The sequence below is a fragment of the Monodon monoceros genome, unplaced genomic scaffold (assembly GCF_005190385.1).
Source record: "Monodon monoceros isolate NGI ecotype Baffin Bay Population unplaced genomic scaffold, NGI_Narwhal_1 Super_Scaffold_22, whole genome shotgun sequence".
Lineage (NCBI taxonomy): Eukaryota > Metazoa > Chordata > Mammalia > Artiodactyla > Monodontidae > Monodon > Monodon monoceros.
Genome location: NW_021703779.1, coordinates 21,577,419 through 21,600,436, shown reverse-complemented (window position 1 = coordinate 21,600,436; position 23,018 = coordinate 21,577,419). Strand labels below are relative to the sequence as shown.

The 23,018-nt window shown below is 42.8% G+C and overlaps 1 protein-coding gene across 2 annotated transcripts in view; it reads left to right on the top strand.

Moving 5' to 3' along the window:
• The first annotated feature begins 9,823 nt into the window (after nt 1–9,823).
• PCYT1B (phosphate cytidylyltransferase 1, choline, beta) overlaps nt 9,824–23,018 on the top strand; it is a 127,012-nt gene continuing 113,817 nt past the window's right edge. The window contains exon 1 of one of the 2 annotated variants that reach the window (XM_029241331.1): nt 9,824–10,161. In XM_029241331.1, coding sequence (XP_029097164.1) covers nt 10,045–10,161 — 117 coding nt within the window. In that variant the 5' untranslated portion in view covers nt 9,824–10,044. The remainder of the gene's footprint in view (nt 10,162–23,018) is intronic. The other variant, XM_029241333.1, reaches the window with a different exon arrangement.

Below are 23,018 nucleotides of genomic sequence, written 5' to 3'. Positions count from 1 at the left end.
ATAAAGACACAGATGTAGAGAATGGACTTGAGGACATGGGGAGGGGGAAGGGCAAGCTGGGACGAAGTGAGAGAGTGGCATGGACATATATATACTACCAAATGTCAAATAGATAGCTAGTGGGAAGCAGCCGCATAGCACAGGGAGATCAGCTCGGTGCTTTGTGACCACCTAGAGGCGTGGGATAAGGAGGGTGGGAGGGAGACGCAAGAGGGAGGAGATTTGGGGATATATGTATAGCTGATTCACTTTGTTATACAGCAGAAACTAGCACAACATTGTAAAGCAATTATACTCCAATAAAGGTGTTAAAAAAACATTGACTTCAGAGCCTAGCTTTGGGTCACCTTCCTCGCTTAAGATCCCTAGCCCTTCAGGAATTTTTTGCAAGAGTAAACCACCCCTCTGTTCTTATGGGATATCATCAGAGGGCACAGTCATCATTGAGGGTTATTGATTGATAGTTTGATAGGTGAATGATGATTCTGGTTAATACGTCTTTGGATCCAAAAATTCCAATATAATTGCTTTTCATAAGTGGCCTTATAAAGTTGCCACGATGAAAATTTCAAAAGAATTACTCCAAAAATGTTTTGAGCAATGGTGGTGTTATATGTGCTAGGGACTGCCATGGTTTAATGCTAATGGTTTTGCTCCTATTAAGTTCTTATGGTTGAATGGTGTGGTGAGGTTATCCAGACTATTTTGCAGAAATAAAGGATTATTTTTCTTTGAAAGTGCTTATTCCATGCTTGCTTAGTTGCTTACTCAAGAGCATTTATTCTTGTAGCAAAGATGGGCTTCTGTGGAAGCACACTGACTGTATATAGTTATTCTCAAGCACCCTTAGTGAATCAGTCATTCAACATAGCCTGTCATCCGGCACATAAGTAGACTAGGTTTAAAATGATTGCTTTTAGACATAATGGTTTTCACATAGTCAGCTTCGTGGGACACATACACTAATAGGGCTTATTTCTTTCAATGTAAACAAAATAGAGATTCTTGGAAAAAAGAGAGCCTAATAGCTTTGGGGTCAAGACCCATGTCTTAGTAAAGTCTCTCACCATATCTCCTTCACCATAGGGGTTCTCAACTCTTCTTTTTGGTTTTGTAGTTTTAAAAGTTCTGATACTGTTCCCAAAGCCAATTAGGCCAGAATATCTAGAGAGTGGGAATGTAGCCTCAGGGGGTTTGAAAGGCCCGCCACCGCCAGGTGATTCTAATCTGAGAACCTTGTGGAGTGAGAACCTTGTGGAGTGAAGCAGAGACAATGAGAAACTTTATTAAGACATGAACTTATACCCCTAAAGTGTTAGGCTCTCCTTTTTCAAGAATAAGATATCTGATATACTTGGGGGCCTTTGGAAAGATCAATTCTCACCAGCACTACCTGATATCATTCAGAGATTTACATTTCACTCACAGAGAAGATAACCTGCGGAGTCTACTTCTGCTTGTATGATGGAGGAAGAGCCCATCTGATGCTACTTTTTGGAAGATTTATTAGAGGATGTGAAGACAACTTGAATGAGTGTTTCAAGATGACATCCTCCATTGGTACCTACTGAATGAGTCAAATATGAGATTTATAGGGGCTTAATAAAAGGTTTTACCTAGCTAGGTTGTATTATTTAATGTCAAACTAAATGAAAAGCTTTCGACAAGAAGGCTCTCCAAAGAGAGCAAGCCAAGCAGGGTATGGGAAATGAGCTCCAGAGGCAACATATGATGAGCAGGGGCTTTGAAGTCCAACAGACCTGAGTTTGAAACTCAGCTCTGCCATTGACCAGCTCCATGACTTTGGGTAAATTACTTAACCTCTCTAATCACGGATTCTTTTCTGCAAACCTGGCATAATGCCTGTGCTTTACACAGAGTAGGGTTTCACAAATTACGAAGTATTAAAATTACAGAGAATGTATTGTTCGAATATCTGGAGATGAGATACCAGGTCCAGCTCATGCTAAGGAAGGTGTGGTATTCAGAATAATGCCCCCCCCACAAATATGTCCACATCCTAATTCCCAGAACCTGGGAAATATGTTGCTTTACATGGCAAAAGGGATGCTACAGACGTAATTAGGTTCAAGATCTTGCAATGGGAGTGAGTATCCTGGATTACCCAGGTGGGCTCAGTGTCATCACAAGGGTCTTTTCAAGAGAAAGAGGCAGGCAGGAGCGTTAGAGAAGATACGACTCCTGAAGCAGAGGCTGGAGTGGTGCAATTGCTGTTCTTGAGATGGAAGGAAGAGGGTTGTGAGCCACGCAATGCAGGCAGCTCTAGCAGCTGGAAAAAGCCTCCTCTAGAGGCTCCAGAAGAAATGCAGTCTTGCTGATACATTGGTTTTAGTCCACTGAGATCCCTTTCATACTTCTGACCTCCAGAACTTTAAGATAATAAATGTGTGTTATTTTAAGCCACTACGTTTGAGGTAAATTGTTACAGCAGCAATAGGAAACTAATACAGAAGATTAAACCAAATCTCTCTTTGAGCTTTCAAAGATACCAAGGACAGATTTTGCAAGATGAAGATTTCACTTTGGAGTCCAGGCCATTCAAATCAATTCGTATAAAGTCCAAGGATTGTAATAATAGTTTACTTGTAAATGAATTTATCTGTTCTGGCATTGGATGGTCTTGATTCTTCACTTGTCAGTCAAGCACATTTGTAGCACGTTCAGAAGGCCCCTGACACAATCCTCAAGACCCTGCAGTATTTGCTGCAGTACTGAGAAACTGCCTGGTGGGAAAGCAAGAAGGAAGAAAACTGGTAATGGCAGATCAATAACCAAGAAAGACAGCCCTTGGGGATTATCAGGAGAAGTGGTGATTTGGTCAACTATTCTGGAGGACAATTTGACAATAGCATCCAAAAAAAATGTATATAAAGCCTTAAAAATGCAAGTCCTCTGACTCAGCAATTCTACTTGTAGGAAAATTTATCCTAGGGGAAAAAGCTGGATTAGTATGCATATTTACCTGCTTAAAAAATCCTTTCATGGAACACTTGGGGAGACTCGAGAGAGACAGCAGTACATCCACTTACATTGGATAATTAAAAGTGGCAGGTGTTTGTACTGGCCATAGCTTGGTCTACATGTGAATCTGGTTAGATTAACCTCGAAGGTCTCCAAGCCACCTTTGCTACATTTGATCTCTTTTACGAAAATCACTGAAACGGCGATTGTGACTAACAGTTCCAATGTTAAATTGGTGTCTGCCCTTGAATACTTATTATAAACTATCATCCAATTTTGTGACTTAAATAAATTAAAATTTTTATACGTCTGTGTAATTGAGCACTTAAGTGTTGAAAATTACCTCTATTCTTATCCACTGACATTCAGATAATTGTCATGCAAAAGCTGTGATTCCAAATTATGCTCAAATCCAAGTGAGGAATCTTTATTCATTTTTTTTTCTGTTGTGTTATCTGTTTTGGTGGTATGTCTGGACCCAAATTGCATCAAGGAGGGACCAAAATTTACACAACATTCTTGAGTATGATGGCGGCTGCATTCGAAGTTTTGATTAAACTGCTCTACATGTGTGATTATTACTTGTAAACAGATGATTAGATATTAATTAGACAATAAGTGATTGTAAAGCACTTAGAAAATAAAAGTGTTTATAAATACCACCAAGTAATAGCAACAGTAATTCTTTACTAACTACACAGCTGTTAATGTCAATAAGAATGATTTATTCTAGCTAAATATGCAAAAAAGCTGCTATCATATCTGTTTTGCTATAGCAAAACAAAATATATCATATTTACAAGTGATTTTACATCAGTGTTTAGATAAATACATCTCATTTTGATAAAAATAACGTATCTCTTTTAGGATCTTCTCAAACACAGGTACAACCATTGTGGCATGGTGTCTTTGAGTGCTAAGAACTGAAGCTCCTTCCTGCTCATCTCTCTGACTTATGTCAAATATTCATTTCTTTAAAATACAAGATGTAGGGCTTCCCTGGTGGCGCAGTGGTTGAGAGTCCACCTGCCGATGCAGGGGACATGGGTTCGTGCGCTGGTCTGGGAGGATCCCACATGCCGCGGAGCGGCTGGGCCCGTGAGCCATGGCCGCTGAGCCTGCGCGTCCGGAGCCTGTGCTCCGCAACGGGAGAGGCCACAACAGTGAGAGGCCCGCGTACCGCAAAAAAAAAAAAAAAAAAAAAAAAAAAAATATATATATATATATATATATAAAGATGTAAGGTGACATTTTGTGAATGGCATTTTCATTCATGCAGTAGTTTTGTCGTGTTGTGTCTGTGCAGTAGCTCCCCAGCACCTTAAAACTGTGTGTAACAGACTCAGTAAATGTTGGTCAGATGGATGAGGAAAAGTCAATTCTTTTTTGGTTATTCTAGAAGCTGGTAAAAGAAGAAAATCCATGTCAAGAATAAAATAGAGCACTTTCTATCTTCTTGATTTTGTTTTTCAAAGAAAGTTTTGAAACTGACTGCTTTTTATGTCCAATCATTATTTTTACCCCTAATGGCCTTTATGGGTCATGGACCTGTATCAGCCTCACTCTTGACTCACTGGTGAATTTGGCAATGCATGTGTTTGACTTTCTGTCGTAAGTAAACTCAAGCACCTACAATGAGTCCAGGTCCGTGGTTTCAGAGACATGAAGTGAACTGAACGAATACAAGTGAAGAGTGCTTCATGTTACATGAGTTCAATAGAAAAGGGGTGGAGTGGTTATTTTGGATGATGAGATACTCATGAGTTAGCTCATCAACCTTGTTAACAAGGAAAATCTAAGTGAGGCAGTGTAGTTTGGTGGAAAACAGAGTTGAACTTTGATTCAGGAGACCTGGATTCAAGTGACACTTCTGCCACTTTGTGATCTTGCTCAAGTTACTTAACCTCTCTGAATCTGTTTGCTCATTTGAAAACTTTCAGTATTAAAACTTATCAATCCCAGAACACTATTATGATATAATTCAATGTGTAAAAGAACTAAGTGAGGGGTGAAATGCTTTACCCTGAAAAAAATTTTTTATTACGATAATTTCCCTGGAGTGGGTGAAAAGGAATTATTCATGGGTTTCATTACTTAGATGGTGAACTTTTTTTCTGGACTGTGTCAGGTTTTAGGCCCAAACCGTAAGCCACGTGTAGAAAACTGGGAACTGGCTCAAAATAGAGCCAGAAAATTAAAAGAATTCCATAGAAGGTCAGTGGTTTCCGGGAAACCTTTGTCATCTTTGTCTTGTTCTTTCCACGTCCTTTCCTTCTTTGTAATAAGTTCCTTATCTGGTAAACCTGAGGCGCTGAGGAAAAAGAATAAAAAGAAAAAGGAAACATGGAAGAAATAGCGGACTCAGGAGTGCTGGTAAGGGGAAAGGATTTGGAATGAAGGAGGTTTACATACGGACTTGATAAATATTAAGAGCAGTATAAAGTATGTAGGGACATGCAAACTAGAAGTAAATAATTTAAAATTTTCAGTACGGGGCTTCCCTGGTGGCGCAGTGGTTGGGAGTCCGCCTGCCGATGCAGGGGACACGGGTTCGTGCCCCCGTCCGGGAAGATCCCACATGCCGCGGAGCGGCTGGGCCCGTGAGTCATGGCAGCTGAGCCTGCGCGTCCGGAGCCTGTGCTCCACAAAGGGAGAGGCCACAACAGTGAGAGGCCCGCGTACCGTGAAAAAAAAAAAAAAAAAAAAGAGAAAGCTTAAATGTAATGCCTGCTTTTAAAAAAATAAACAGATATACGATGTTACGACATTTTTATCCACGTGTGATGAGGACATGAAAGGTATTTGCCATAAGAAACAGATCATATTAGAACTTTATGATGGGGCACTGAAATGGTATTAGTTGGAGATCCTCCAGATGCAGACCCTGAGACAAGAATTCAAGTTCAAGTTAATTTGGGAGGTGAGTCCAGGAAACACCCACAGGAGTGTGGGCAAGCGAGACAAAGAAAAGAAGGCAGCCAATACAATTCGGGGCGCTCTGTCAAGCCAGCTACCACTATGGGAAATTGAACTTAATCCCACTGGGGAACTCTGGGAGTCAGTGTAGAACAGCGTAGATTCAATGATCCCACTTGAGGACTGAGGGCAGTGCGGTATTTGTACATTCACTCCTCTCAGTGATTGCTTGAGAGCTCTTGGTGTGGGCTGTACCTTTTCTGGCCCCGTCAGCCCTGTCTCAACGGTATTGTTGGGGAGAGGGGGCAGGGCTTTCGGTGGCCTGAGAAAGCCCTCAGGCAGAGATGCAGGTGCTGGCCGTTGGCAGCCAGCGGGCAGGTGTTAACGACAATGGTAAGGCCTGAGGGGATCAGGGAAAGCTCAGTTTCTGCTCTATTATTTTAGTTCTTCCCTGCAGATACTTGGGAAGAGTATTCCCAATAATTTGATGTTGAAGTGAAGACCGCTTGGCGGAAGAATGATATCATTTGTAGGTCTCTTCCAAGCTGAAGCAAAGGTCCCTATGACTCGGTTTCCTCATCTGATCAGCTGTTGAGGGGGTTACAGGTAGCACACGGTAAGTACCTAGCATAGTACTCAGAGCGGAAGATACTTGATAAACGGTAGAAAGAAAGATGGTGGTGCTTGTGAGGGGCAGCGCTGATCTAACAAGTTCTCATGAAGCCGTGCCCTACTTGTAGAGGTTACAAGACTCAAGAGCCCTGTCCCCAAAAGTTCCCTGGGGATTTTCTGAGCAGCCTGCCTCCAACACGTTCCCTCTGCTTCTGCTAACTGGAGATAGGACTCCCCCAGTGTCAGCTTTCTTTTTCCTCCACTGAGCCCCTGCACCTTTCTATTCTCTCACATGCTAACCTCTGCCTGCCTCATCCCCACCCCGTATCCAGCCCTTGATTCCTTTGGGGAGAAAGGGTAATGTTCATTTCCTCCCCAGCTATCGGGGTAATAGATGCTTATTTTAAAATACTTGTTACAGACCTGAAAATATAAAAAAAATCAAAATCCCCCATAATCCCACCGTTTAAAGATGTTACTTAACATCCTGATGTATTTCCCTCCAGTGCTCTTTTCTAGGCATGTACATATCCCATAATCAGGATTATTTTTCAGAATCGTATTCTGTGGACTGCTTTTCTCACCTGAAACAATGTTAATATGTTCCCCTAGCATTAGATTTTCTTCAAAAACATGACTCCTAATGCATGTATAATACTATATGGATGTATTTAATTTTTATTTTAACCACTTCTCCCATTGCTGTAAATTGTATCTTTTTTTTTTGCTTCTTGTAAATAAGTCTGCATTAGCATCTTTGTATGTAATTATTTGTGAGCTTCTGGTTGTTTCTTTGGGGATAAATTCCCAAGGGAAAGCCCTGGGTCAAAGGGTATGAACTCTAAAGGCTGTAGCATGTACTGACAAATGTCCTCCACGGAGGTTTTTTTTTATAACAATGTTAACATTGTGTATAGATTTGTGTAACCATTACCATAATCAGGATACAGAACAATTCCATCACCTCAGTAACCCCTCTTCTCCTATCCCTTTATAGTCACCTCCCCATATAACCCCTAGAGGGTTATGGAATACTTAATTCCATATTGTGTAATTAACTGGTCATTCTTAATCATCTTAATAGCATTACAAAGCCCCCAAGTTTAAATAACCCATTCAGGTAGTATTAAGAATTTCCTGAATCAGGTTGCAATAGCAGCCAAGACTCTGATCCCCAGAGTGGGTGAATCTGGTAAGGACCCCTCTCAGAGTGGTGCCTTAAAGAGCTTATTTCTCCCCATTAGGACTGTGAGAGTCAACCACTCGGCTGTGGGGAGAGGGGGATGAGAAGCCAAGACAAGGCTGGGGTAGGATTAGTGGGAATGGAGTTACTTATAGAGCTGACCCTCAAGGCAGTTAGAGGTCTAAATTTTGAGGTTTAAGGACTTGGGCTGATTATGTGTCAGGTACGACTTGGATTTAGAACATAATGTCACTGATGGTTAAAGGTCTGATTTAGGTGACACAATGAAGATGCTCAGGCAGAGACAGCATCTTGTTTCGATGAGATGGGGTGTGGGGGGAGAAGGGGGCATCTGCCCACTTTGACACAGCAAAGGCTGGAGGTGGGGGATAAGGGCACAGTCTAGGCTCTTGGGCAAGAGGGGTTTGCAACGACCCCACTAGCCATCAGGACGCTGCTAAATAGGAACAGGTGAGCATCCCATTCTAGAGAGGGAATTAGAGGACCAATTAGGAACCAAGCTCGGTGGCCCAGAACACAGTGGGGGTTAGGGGGTGAGGTTCTTTCCAACAGATCATGTACAGCCAAAAATAAATAAGTAAATTTATTTTTTAAAAAAAGAAATGCAAATTCCGGCCCTATCCCAGACCTACTGAGCCAGGTCTTGAGGGATGAATAATTTACATTTCCAGCAAGTTCTCGGGTGACGCTGATGTTGGTGTGGCTGGTCCTGGAGCATACTTGGATGAAAACCACTGCTATAGATTAAAATAAAAGACTTAGAAGCCCAGGGACTTGTCTTAAGAGGATTTCTACCTAGATGTTTTTTCTGTCACTACACCTGCTGCATCCCCCCTGCCCCGCCAAGCCCGCATCCTTCCAATCCCAGCTCCACTGCTTATGAGTTTGAGGCCCTGAGCAATTACTGTAAATTTCAATTTTTCTCACCTGTAAATGGGGATAATGATAAGATTGACCTCTTTGGGTTGTTATGAAGATTAAACAATATCTAGGTAAAGTACCTAGCACTGTGCCTGTGCTTAATAAATGCTAGCAATTACCATGATTTTTTTTTTTTGGCCAAGACGCGTGGCTTGTGGGATTTTAGTTCCCCAACCAGGGATGGAACCCGGACCCTCAGTAGTGAGAGCGTGGAGTCCTAACTATGGACTGCCAGGGAATTCCCAAGCCGTGATTTTTATTAATGTTATTTAAAGTGTGATATTTCACTAGAACGAATACCTTTGTGAGTTCTTTTCTTTGGGTGTGTGTCTCCAGAACGCCCTCTTATAAATGGTGGTTATTCCTGGACGATTTAGACATTAAGGCACATCATCTTTAATACCCCATCTGTGATGTTTCTGTGATTGCCATGAGCATTTGGCTGAGAGCAGGGTGCTTAGGAAATGGGAGCACAGGAATAATAGACCAGCATAAGGAACAGTGTATGGAAGCGCAGACAACAGCAAGACCTCACTGAGGAAACTCAGAATAGCTGGGGAGGAGGAGGAATGGCCGAGGGAGGAAGTAATTGGGGAGGGCAGTCAGAGGTGGGAGGCAGGTTTTCGAAGGCAATCTACCTCCTTCGAAGTTCCTCTCAGGGAAGCCCCAGGGGTAAGCGCCAGGGCTACACCAGGCCTCAGAGGATCTGCCATTGCTCTTGTTGCAGTCAAGGGGGTGAACACTCAGGTGCTCTCAATGAATGCCGTGAGAGGCCCTCCGAGGCCAGGTGGCAATTGTGGGCACAGGGAGTTTGGGCTCAAAAGTGGTTTTGTCTTCAGGGTGACTCCTATTTGGCAAAATTCTGACTACAGCACAGCAAACATGTCAGGGACTTGGTCTTTTTTAGTGGAGGTCTGCTATGCTCTGTCTCGAGGCGTCCTGGGCATGTCAGGACGCGGTTTTTTCTTATCTGGGTAGTGCAGCCGGGGTCCCTAGCCCAGAATGGACCTTTGCAACTGAACTAAACAGGAGAAACAAAAGCAGCAAGTTCGGGCCCCCAGGGCACGGCCCGCCAGCCAATGGGGCCCGGCCGCTCTCCGGCGGAGTGGTACTATTACGACAGTAGCCAACCAGCGCGCTCCATGCAAATGAGGTACTGTATCCCGCACCCGCAGCTCCTGTGCTGTCTGGTTGTTATAGTGATAAACTGAGGCCTTGCCTCTTGGGTTCTTGGAGAAGGAAAGTGGTGGGGGTGGAGGATAACCTCTTTACTTCCCCCTGGGAAGACAGAAAGAAGGGACGAAGAAGGGGGATGGGTGGGGAAGAGAAAAATACGTGACAAAGAAAACATTCTCTGCCTAGGAGGAGACTCTCAGAGGGTGTAGAACTGGAGGCAGCATTCACTGGCCATGCCAGTACTTACCACTGATGCTGAGTCAGAAACAGGTATCCCAAAATCCCTTTCCAATGAGCCTCCCTCAGAAACCATGGAGGAAATCGAGCACACATGCCCACAGCCTCGACTGGTAAGTAAAGACAAAGGATGCAAATGTTTGCGTGGCTATGGCACAAAAGAGTTTCAGCGAGGAACTCTTTTATGCGCCCGCAGCCACCGAGGAAAGCGATGCTTAGAGGATTTTCATGTAAATGAGAATAGAGCTACCGCCTAATCCTTCTCAGCTGTTTATACTTAGCTTCTGTAACCGAGCGCTGCTCTCAGCTTACAAAGCATTATTGTATTGGCTGGGTAGGAAACGGGCTGCTTGGGCTATGCTGTGTTTTTGTGCCTTGGGAGGAGGGGATGGGCTTTTATCTTTTAGGTGTATTCTCATCTAAAGATACAGATCCTGTGGTACAATTTAAAAATGGCATTCTCTTCACAAAGCTTGAGACGAGTCCGTTGTTAAGTTCTAAATTTTAGGTAAGGAATGATTCTGTCCTCAACTAATTTTGGTGCCTAATGTCAGTTTTTGAAAAATGAAAACGACATGGAAGCCAAACTTCCCCATTCGTTTGAAAATTTCAAAATAAATAAGTAAAAGGGTTCCTCGGGGATGTGTTTAGAAATAATGTGCATCTGAAATGAATTGTAAACATTTCCGGAGCGTGCTGTGAGGGTTTCTCTTCAGGTGGTGGGAACCTGGAGCAGCTACATTTACTTGGAAAGGGGCTGCATGCCTTTCATAATGAAAGTGTGGAAACGGGCACTCAGAGCTTCCTTGCATCTCAGTTACTGGTATCCCAAATTTCATCAGCTTCTCCACCACTGGTCATGATTCCTTAAGTAAATGTGGAAGGTGGTTCTCAAACACCTCAACGTGTATCCTCAAGGAATCAAAAACACCAAATGGGTGGTGGATTTTCCGTGGCCTGAAGTCTTCGGGAACTTGGGGAGACCTCTCTTTGGACCCTCAAATCCAAGCGACATACTACTTAGAGCTACTCTCTCTCTAGCGATTTCCCTCGAGTTAAAAGGTGCAATATTTTGATTGGCTGTGGAGTTTGACCCTGGGAAGAGGTTTTTTTAAAGAAGGATTTTGTGATGTAGCATTTTCTGTGAACTCCCAAAATGAGGGCTCACAGATTTCAAGGCCAGTCCATCATGTAACTGTTATTTCTTCATAAGGGTTAATAAGGGTTCAAAGGGAGACTTAGGACAATTTTGTAAAACATGAAAACCAAGAAAGTTACATTAGAGCACCTAGGGCTTTTGTTCAGTGTGTTTCTATTTTTAAAGATATATTTTCTTAGGGAAGTTTGATATTAACTGCTCCCCAGCGCTTAAGCCGCTTGCTGAACAACATACACAATGTAGTACCTGTTTCTGATGGGATACAAACCATCCCCATAAGTTTGTTACCAAGGGGTTCCTTTGAGCCACTAAACAGCTCTTGCGGGCCTCTCACTGTTGTGGCCTCTCCCGTTGCGGAGCACAGGCTCCGGACGCGCAGGCTCAGCGGCCATGGCTCACGGGCCCAGCCGCTCCGCGGCACGTGGGATCTTCCCGGACCGGCGCACGAACCCGTGTCCCCTACATCGGCAGGCGGACTCTCAACCACTGCGCCACCAGGGAAGCCCCACTAAACAACTCTTGGTTAAGCACTGCAAAACAACAACAACAACAACAAACTGACCATTAAAAGCTTGTTATGAGATCACCCAGAATATATATATATGTTTTTAAATAAATTTATTTATTTATTTTTGGCTGCATTGGGTCTTTGTTTCTGCGCACGGGCTTTCTCTAGTTGCGGCGAGCGGGTGCTTCTCTTGTTGAAGAACACGGGCTCTAGGCATGCAGGATTCATTAGTTGTGGCACGCAGGCTCAGTAGTTGTGGCTCGCTGGCTCTAGAGTGCAGGCTCAGTAGTTGTGGCACACAGAGTTAGTTGCTCTGCAGCATGTGGGATCTTCCCAGACCAGGGCTCGAACCTGTGTCCCCTGCATTAGCAGGTAGATTCTTAACCACTGTGCCACCAGGGAAGTCCATCACCCAGAATATATTTTTTAAAGTTAAACTCAGTGTTCAGATTTGCGTCACACAACTTCCTGACAGGTCAAGGGCAGGGGAGAAGGCGGCATCTGGTTCCTGTTTGTGTATCATTTCAGTCTCCGGTGCCTACTTCTTTTCCTTCCCTTTTTGCCTTTTAGCTATTCTGATCCTTGGTTGCTTCTGCCTGAGAGGGTGGGCAGAGGAAATCAAGGGAAGGAAGGAAGTTCAAGTACTTTCTACTTCCACTTGTGACAGCTCATCCTGGAGGTTAACTCCCAGGAACCATACAAAGCTAGCAGTGTTACACCTCCACCTCCCTGCCAGTTTAGAAATGAGGAAACTGAGGTTCAGAGAGGGTAAGCGACTTCTCCAAAGCCACATTGCTTTGAAGGGCTGTAGAGCTGGGATTTGAACACAGAGCTCTATACCTGCAAAGTGGAAGACCTTTCTCCTGCAACACACCTTTAAGTGAGATACATTCTTTTTCCATCTTTTTGGCAGTTCTGGCTTAAAATGTGTGCGTGTGTGTGTGTGTGTGTGTGTGTGTGTGTGTGTGAGTGTGTGAAGGATGTACAGAATTTGAACTGTTAAAGTGATTGCTTTGATCTACCTTTTATAAAAGTTTCCCATGTTGTCCATCATTATTGTGGTCTGTTGAAAATTGGCACTGTTTAAATAGGGGCTGCAACCACTTTATAAACCACTACTAAGTTTTTTGAAGCACCTTTTCTCTTATCAGCAAAATTGGGTCATTGTGGGGTTTTATTCTAAATTTAGATTTACACTTAATAACACAGGCACATATTAACTACCTGGTAACATAGTTTGTTGATGAAGAGAGTGGCAAGTGAAAATATTAGGATTTCTTTTGATGTTTATTTAGTAGTTTCTGTTGATCTTTAGCTTTGCTAATATCTTCATATTTCAAATTATATAAATTCTGTTTCTCCCAGTACCCAAACATATTGCCCCAAGTCAATCGTGGGGCCCTCAGAGCGTGGCTGCTCTGTTGCTTAACTAACTTTGGAAAGTGCATGGAAGACTTGAGAGATTCCCCTCCAGAGGACAGGCTCCTTCCCCCACGTGTAACCAAACTTGGATTCATAAAGTTTAGAGGAAACAGGACTCAATAACAAAACATTATCTTAAAAAAAGAGTAGCATTTACCAGAGTGGTTGTGATTGTATTAGCCGAGGCACACACTGGTTCCCCAAACTCACTCTAACTTTACCTAGAGATGTGGAAAAGGACATTTCTGGGTAAATAAAGGGACATAAAGCTTTACTGCAAGTCCCAGAACGTGACTTTATGTCACTGAATGTCACCCTCTGTAAATACGAATTTTATTTAAATCTCAGCAATCGTGTAAAATGCCCTTTTTTAATAAACCATGCTCTTGATTTAGCCTGGCACTTGAGAAGGTGTGTACAAGTGTCCCTGTCTACATGCATTTGTCTATATATTATTTACAGTGAAGGCTGTTTATTGTGATCCGGGTTAGCTCTGCCCACAGTGATCGAGTACCTACTACGTGCTGAGCTCTGAGCCCTGTGGTACTTTGTGATCCAGAGATTCTAGAAGAGACTGGCACACAAACAGATTGCTTTCATACAGGTTGAGAAGGACACAGCCTGCAAAGGGTTGTGATACCAGGTGCAGTGGGGGCAGAAAGGAGAGAGTGGTGAACTCCTTGACAGCGAGTCCACGTTTGCCAGCGCGATGTTGAGTAGAAACCTGTCTTGTCCTCACCGTATCCCCGGTGTCTAATACAGAGCCTGGCATAGCCCTTTAAGGAAAGGGAGTGGGAAGCTGGCATATCTAAATACACAGGACTTTAAAGCAATCTATACTTTAGACCCTTGTAAGTAGCAAATTGATAAGGATATTGAGGATACAATGGAATCATGTTCAAGGGGGAAATTTTCTGGAAGGTATACTTGTAGGTTTTCCACCTGCCTTTTTTTTTTTTTTTGCGGTACGCGGGCCTCTCACTGTGGTGGCCTCTTCCGTTGCGGAGCACACGCTCCGGACGCGCAGGCTCAGCAGCCATGGCTCACGGGCCCAGCCGATCCGCGGCATGTGGGATCTTCCCGGACCGGGGCACGAACCCGTGTCCCCTGCATCGGCAGGCGGACTCTCAACCACCGCGCCACCAGAGAAGCCTTCCACCTGCCTTTTTTTTTGTTGGAAGAAAATATAAGAAAGAGTAAATAGAATTAAATAACACTGATAAAGAAATTAGAAAAGAAATAGAAAATTGCCTAGGTTTTATGATAGAGCCTTGGAAATGAAAAAGGGCTGGTTCGATATGCTACGTTAGCAGGAGTTCATTTTGGACTTCAAAGTGGAGCAGTGCCAAGAGACTGCTGTCTTGCAGAAGGTGCATTACGTTCGTTGGGCGGTAGGGCACTCACCCGCTAGTGCTCAAAAAGATGACCAGATTTCCAGAGACATCCTTGGCTTCCTTTAGTAGCCTCGCCATCTATTTAGCTACTCAGATAGCATTTTAAAAGCGAGATACTTACTGTGCTACGTCAGTGAAAATAAACAACCATGAGCTTCCTTGGGCATTTACTGTGGTCGACTGGAATTCTGCCCAAGGTTATTATTAGACATCTTCCTGCTGGTCTTTTTCCAAATGCAACATCCATTTCTTGCAGATTGATAATAGTCGGGCATATTGAGCATGGGATCAATGAATGCGTTTCTCCCATTCTTTTAAGTTTATTCTTTCACTATCGCTCCAAACCTCCTACTCCAATTTGCTTAATGCTGAACTCCTTATGGAGGGTATTAATATAAATCAAATATAAGAAGACAGGTCTGTTGTTTGTTTTATTTTGGCATTTGAGCATACAGAAATGGAAAGGGTGTGTCCTCATTCAGGCAGTGAGGGGGATTTAAAGTATTCAGTGACGCAGGGCTTTAGAAGGGAACTGAGAGAAACCTCAGCCCCTGACCAACGATCCACAGTTAGCCAGCTGCTTAGAAACTTCCACACACAGCAAGGCACCAGGTGCTGTGGAGAGAAATAAAAGAAATAATCCAGAGCCCCTGCCCTTGAATATCGTTTTCATTTAACAGGAGGCAGTGGTTTGGTAGGTGGAAGCATGCCAGGATGCTGAAATCCCTTAAGAGAGCTTTTTTTTTTTTTTTTTTTATAAGTTTGGCTTTAATATATTGGGCTTTCTACAGCATTTAAACTATATTTTATCCATTGAGCAGAAGTACCTCCCAGCAGGGGGACTTCCCTGGTGGTCCACTGGGTAAGACTCTGCGCTCCCAATGCAGGGGGACCGGGTTCGATCCCTGATCGGGGAACTAGATCCCACATTGATCATGCATGCTGCAACTAGGAGTCCGCATGCTGCAACTGAAAGATCCCGCAACTAAGACCTGGCACAGCCAAAAAAAAAAAAAAAAAAAAAAAGTACATCACAGCAGGGAGTACCGCATTATCCTGATCCCCAAGTTAAGACAAGTCCCTGCATTTGAAGAAAAGATGCAGCTTGCTGATCCCCAAACATTTTTGGATATGGAAAGGATCAGTCTATTTCTGAGGGGATCTTAAGCCCTCAGCTGTGAGTGGCACACTCCAGCTGCTACAGTAACGCTGTCCAGTGGAAATACAATGTAATTTAAAATTTTCTAGTAGCCACAATTTAAAACGTTTTTCTAAAAGGTGAAATTATTTTCAATAATACATTTAATTTAATCTGATGTATCTCAAATATTATCATTACACATGTAATCAATATAAAAATGATTAATGAGGTATTTTATATTCTTCATACCAAGTCTGAAATCTGGTGTGTCTATTACACTTACAACACATCTCAGTTCAGACTAGCCAATTTCAAGTGCTCACTAACCACATGTGGCTTTAGAGGGAGCTCAGACACCTGCCCAGGCCTGTGGAGGATGAGCTCTGAGAAGCCACAGTGATAAGTACATTTCATGTTGCATAGCACACATGTGTATGTATTTACTCAGAACTAAAAAAAAAAAAATCACCTTCCTTTACTTCATATTTTACACTTTCTCTGCTCTCCTGTTCTTTTTTTTTAGTAATCTACATGAGAATTAATAAGTTTGAAGTTAGGGGTGGGGTAGTGGAGAAGGAGAGTACTGGATGGATGTGGGAGACTTTAAAGGAGGTAAATGCACCAGGATTTGTAACTGAGCCTGAGGGCAGGCAGTAACAGGGCGAGTCAGTTTTCTGGCTGCAGTGGGTGGGTGCCACCCCTGACGTGGGAGCATCCGGGAATAGCAGTTTGTGAGAGTTAATGTTGGGGATACCATGGGGACTTCCATTTGAAGGTGTCTAGTTAATGTTTGGTTTTGAAACTCAGAAGAGAATTCTGAGCTGGAGATGTTGATCTGGGAGACATCAGCATGGAGGAGATGGAATTGGAATCGAGGTAGTGAAATCGATGGGAGCGAAATTAGTCAGTTTCTGGACTGATGGAAGAAGTGGATGGAAATGGTTAACTAGCAAGAGCCCCTCAGGATAATCCTACTATGGGGGCAATTCTAGAAAATAACTGACCCTGAGCCATCCTATCAGGTTCTTAGAAGGAGTAAAATCGAAGGGCTGTAATTAAAGCTATTAGAAGGCTCCTTATATCTGTCTGTCTCTACATGAAATCTGGTTAAATCAATCTACTTTATCCCAGAATCTTTCCAGGATGTAACCCTGACGAACACCATTTAAAGAGCCAATAGAGGAAGGGTCATGAAAAGAGGACAGACATCTCAAATATCTGGGAGATCAGGGGTACCAAGGGCAGGGTAAGTTCCGTGGAGGGAATATCCAATAGAACCCAATGCAGCAGGGAGATCACATGAGATAATAAGGGAAAGTTTCCTTTGGATTTAGGAAGAAGAGGTCAATCATGATGTTTCAGTGAAATGGTGAAAACAGAGACCAGATAGGTTGAAGAGCATTTAGGAGGTGGGGAAGTAGAAGCTTGAATGAGAGGAGAAGCATCTAGAGTGTATAGGACCCAAAGGTGGGTAAATAAGGGTTTAAGATTGAGAGAAGCTAGCCTTTCTCTCCTCTTCTTTTTTTACTTCCATACTTCCCTCTAGCCTTCTTTCCTTCCGTCATCCAGGATGTCAAAGCTTCTGGTTGGCTCATTCTTTTAAGATGGTACCTACTTGCAGTTAAATATGAATGGGACAGAGCCAGTGGGAGAATGTGAAAATGATGGGGAAAATTGATGAAGGGAATGACCCTTAGACTGGAGATGCTGGGATCCAGTGCACAAGACGAAGAATTGGCTTCACGTTGGTAAAGAGATACCTCTCCCACTGTCTTGGCAAAGAAGCTGGTAAGGATGTTTTGGGTTATAAGGGGAAGGGTATAGAAAGTCGAAAGCCTCCCTTATCTGATAGCCTCTGTTTTCTCTGTGAAGGTGGAGGCAAAGTCATAGTGACTTGGTTCTGATAGGTGCAGAAGTGTAATTATGGGACAACCTGGGAAGTCGGGTCCAACCCCAAGGTATTTCCTCTCCACTGGCCTCCAGGCTGGGGTAGAGGCAGTAGGGGAAGGTGGAAAGGCTGAGTGATTCCTCATGAGAGATGTGGTATTGATGAGCAGAGATGGATCTGTTCCTTTATGGCCTCTGGGGCTCCATACCAACCCCCAAATCAAGGCAGATCCAGATCTGTAGCCCCAGGGGGAACCGGACTGACCTACAGTGAAAGGGCTGGATGCTGGGAAGACAAGTAGGCTGCAGCTTAGTCTCTGCTTGCTGGAACCCACAATCTCATTCCAACATCAGTTTTGCCATTGAATTAATTATCGTGTGAGCTTCAGCAAATCACTTCTCCTCTCTGGACCTCAATTATGTGACCCACTATGGTTCCAGTTTCAAGACTTTTCCAGTTCCAAGACCGTGATTCTAGCTTCCATAGCCGCGGAACGTTCTTCAACACAGTGTGCTCTGTTTGACCTGAGGCTCGTATCAAAACTCAGGGCTACCCCACTCCTCACCTCCCTTTGTTTTATCCATTTAGAGTAAAAACAGGTTGAATGATCTTATGGCAAGACACACTAGCAAAATATGCATAACAAATGTTCACAAAATACTTTGGAACTTTATATTAATGTCGTACAAACCACTTTTGCTGTCTCCCACTTTATTCTTCATATGCTTCTGTGTTGAATCTCTTTTTAATGTGAACAGTAGCCTCCCAATTTATCTACTTAATAATACTGAAGTTCAAAATACTGGGTTTTCCACATGAAAAGGTGCTCAGCATCACTAATCATTAGAGAAATGCAAATCAAAACTACAGTGACGTATCACCTCACACCAGTCAGAATGACCATCATCAAAATATCTAGAAACAGTAAGTGCTGGAGAGGGTGTGGAGAAAAGGGAACCCTCCTGCACTGTTGGTGGGAATGCAAATTGATACAGCCGCTATGGAGAACAGTATGGAGGTTCCTTTAAAAACTAACAATAGGGCTTCCCTGATGGTGTAGTGGTTGAGAGTCCGCCTGCCGATGCAGGGAACATGGGTTCGTGCCCTGGTCCAGGAAGATACCACATGCCGAGGAGCGGCTAGGCCCCTGAGCCGTGGCCGCTGAGCCTGTGTGTCCAGAGCCTTGCTCCACAATGGGAGAGGCCACAGCAGTGAGAGGCCCGCGTACCGCAAAAACAACAACAACAACAAAAAAACTAACAATAGAATTACCACATGATCCAGCAATCCCACTACTGGGCATATACCCTGAGAAAACCATAATTCCAAAGGAGACATGTACCACAATGTTCATTGCAGCTCTACTTACAATAGCCAGGACGTGGAAGCAACCTAAGTGTCCATCGACAGATGAATGGATAAAGAAGATGTGGCACATATGTACAATGGAATATTAGCCATAAAAAGAAACGAAACTGGGTTATTTGTAGTGAGGTGGAATGGACCTACAGTCTGTCATACAGAGTGAAGTAAGTCAGAAAGAAAAATACCGTATGCTAACACATATATATGGAATCTAAAAAAAGTGGTTCTGAAGAACCTAGGGGCAGGGCAGGAATAAAGACGCAGACGTAGAGAATAGATTTGAGGATAAGGGGAGGGGGAAGGTTAAGCTGGGACGAAGTGAGAGAGTGGCACGGACATATGTACAGTACCAAATGTAAAATAGATAGCTAGTGGGAAGCAGCCTCATAGCACAGAGAGAGCAGCTTGATGCTTTGTGACCACCTAGAGGGGTGGGATAGGGAGAGTGGGAGGGAGGCTCAAGAGGGAGGGGATATGGGGATATATGTGTACATATAGCTGATTCACTTTGTTGTACAGCAGAAACTAGCACAACACTGTAAAGCAGTTATACTCCAATAAAGATGTAAAAACAAAATACTGGGTTCTCTTTGCGGTATAGCAGTATGGCGTTGAACTCCAGGGGCCTTTTTTAACTGATGCTGCCCATCTAAGAATCATATTTGGGATTCAAGACCAACAGTGGGTCAGGCCATAGTCCTGCAACTCCTGCATCTTTTGCTGGTGCCCATACAAAGCTTCTCAGTGCTCCTTAGTGAAATAAATGTAGAAAGGTTTATTCCATCTGATCACTGGAGGCACGATGAAAAGGAGAAAGCAAGGAGGGTAGAAAAAACTAAGTCATTGCAAAATAGGCCTATTTTCTTCCAATAATTTCCCAGGTAACAGCCTCTGCCTTGCTAGGATCTGATTACGTGGTGCTGGCCTCAGACCATAGCATTATTGTTTTAACATTCCTACCTTCCTCTTTATCCCAGCATGAACCAGGTTGTGTGGGAGGCTGGGGAAGCTGACCGTGCTCGGGGATAAAGAGACAGTTTAGCACTCAGCAGTCTTGAAGACACACTTGAAAATACAGTGATTAGAAAAGAAACCAGCAAACCCTGGTAGTGCGCACCTGTGTAATAATGTACGGGGCTAGCCTGTGGATTCATTTTCATATCATCTCCTCCTTCCTGACAAAGTTTTTGACTTGGCGATTTTTGTTTTCTACTCTGTAAGTCATGCACACTGAACCTGATGTCAGTGTAAAAGGATGCTGAGGGCTATTTAAACTGGCATTTAAGAAAAAGAACAACAACAATGATAATAGGTTAATAGGAGCATCATGAATGGTGTGTATGGCCCATTGGCAACCAAATGTTGTCAAAAGCTTGCTCCTGGTACTCCTGGGCTTCTGTGCTTCATCTCTAGTGGGCCTGAGATTGTAGGCACAGTCACATAATACTAAATTCTGTTATACCTCCAGATGGTTTAGTTATGAGGTCATTGTTCTATAGTGACTTCAGGACTAGAGGTCTCACTCACTTATTTTCCTCCGTCGGCAAATGAGGGAATGGAACAACTATTTATGATGCACACTGTGTTAGGCGCTGTGCTGGCTGCTTTCTATGGGTTATCTTGGTTAACCAGGCTGCAGACCTGTAAAATAAGAATGACTATTCCCCACCTTATAAATAAGAAAACCAAGCATTAAGTAATTCCCCAAAGATCAAACACTAACTCATAAAGCTGGGATTTAAATTTCAGTTTGTCTGACTTCTAAAGCCTTCTGTTGCCACTACACACAGTTCTCCCACATAAATGAGCCGAGAACCACCTGCTCAAGCTCCCAGGTGATTCAGAAGCAAGATGTGTTTGGATGCACTTTGAGAAGTGCTGTATTTAGCTCTGCCATATTACATTTTCTGCTTTGGCACTACGAGTGGAAACAGATCAGATGTCTAAGCTCTTTGTAGTAAATTTAGAAATTCAAAATAAATATATTTGACCCAGCACTTCTACTCCTAGGAAGGTTGTACATACGACCACCAAAGACTAGTATTAAGTTGTTCTTAGCAGCATTTTTCATAATAACCCCAAAGTGGAAACTACCCAAATGCCCAGCAGAAGTAGAATAAATAAATCGTAGTATAGTCACACAATGTCACCCAGCAATGAGAATGAAGAACCTACAACCACCTGCAAAAATAAGGATGAATTTCACAAACATAATATTGAATGAAAGAAGCCAGACATGAAAGAATATACACTACACCATTCCATTTCTATTAAATATTTTAAAAGTAGGCAAACTAATCTATGATGTTAGAAGTCAGGATAGTGGAAGGAGCACAGGATGGATGCTGCCAGTGGTTGGGTACTTGATGCTATATGTGTTCAGCCTGTGAAAGTTCACTAAGTCGCACACTTAGGATATGTGCACGTTTCTGTATGTATGTTCTTTTTTTTAATTTTTAAATTTTATTTTTTATACAGCAGGTTCTTATTAGTTATCTATTTTATACATATTAGTGTATATATGTCAATCCCAATCTCCCAATTCACCCCACCACCACCATGCCCCCCGCCACTTTCCCCCTTGGTGTCCATATGTTTGTTCTCTACATCTGTGTCTCTATTTCTGCCCTGCAAACTGGTTCATCTGTACCATTTTTCTAGGCTCCACATATATGCGTTAATACATGATATTTGTTTTCTCTCTCTGACTTACTTCACTCTGTATGACAGTCTCTAGATCCAACCATGTCTCTACAAATGACCCAATTTCGTTCCTTTGTATGGCTGAGTAATATTCCACTGTATATATGTACCACATCTTCTTTATCCGTTCATCTGTCGACGGGCATTTAGGTTGCTTCCATGACCTGGCTATTGTAAATAGTGCTGCAGTGAACATTGGGGTGCATGTGTCTTTTTGAATTATGGTTTTCCTTGGGTATATGCCCAGTAGTGGGATTGCTGGGTCATATGGTAATTCTCTTTTTAGTTTTTTAAGGAACCTCCATACTCTTCTCCATAGTGGCTGTATCAATCCACATGCCCACCAACAGTGCAAGAGGGTTCCCTTTTCTCCACACCCTCTCCAGCATTTGTTGTTTGTAGATTTCCTGATAATGCCCATTCTAACTGGTGTGAGGCGATACCTCATTGTAGTTTTGATTTGCATTTCTCTAATAATTAGTGATGTTGGGCAGCTTTTCATGTGCTTCTTGGCCATCTGGATATCTTCTTTGGAGAAATGTCTATTTAGGTCTTCTGCCCATTTTCTGATTGGGTTGTTTGTTTTTTTAATATTGAGCTGCATGAGCTGTTTATATATTTTGGAGACTAATCCTTTGTCTGTTGATTCATTTCCAAATATTCTCTCCCATTCTGAGGGTTGTCTTTTCATCCTGTTTGTAGTTTCCTTTGCTTTGCAAAAGCTTTTAAGTTTCATTAGGTCCCATTTGTTTATTTTTGTTTTTATTTCCATTACTCTAGGAGGTGGATCAAAAAAGATCTTGCTGTGATTTTCGTCAAAGAGTGTTCCTCCTATGTTTTCCTCTAAGAGTTTTATAGTGTCCCGTCTTACATTTAGGTCTCTAATCCATTTTGAGTTTATTTTTGTGTATGGTGTTAGGGAGTGTTCTGATTTCATTCTTTTACATGTAGCTGTCTAGTTTTCCCAGCACCACTTATTGAAGAGGCTGTCTTTTCTGCATTGTATACGCTTGTCTCCTTATCAAAAATAAGGTGACCGTAGGTGCGTGCGTTTGTCTCTGGGCTTTCTATCCTGTTCCATTGATCTATATTTCTATTTCTGCCAGTACCATGCTGTCTTGATTACTGTAGCTTTGTAGTATAGTCTGAAGTCTGTGAGCCTGATTCCTCCAGCTCCGTTTTTCGTTCTCGAGACTGCTTTGCCTATTCAGCGCCTTTCATGTCTCCATACAAATTTTAAGATTTTTTGTTCTAGTTCTGCAAAAATGCCATTAGTAATTTGATAGGGATTGCACTGAATCTGTAGATTGCTTTAGGTAGTATAGTCATTTTCACAATATTGATTCTTCCAATCTGAGAACATGGAATATCTCTCCATCTGTTTGTGTCA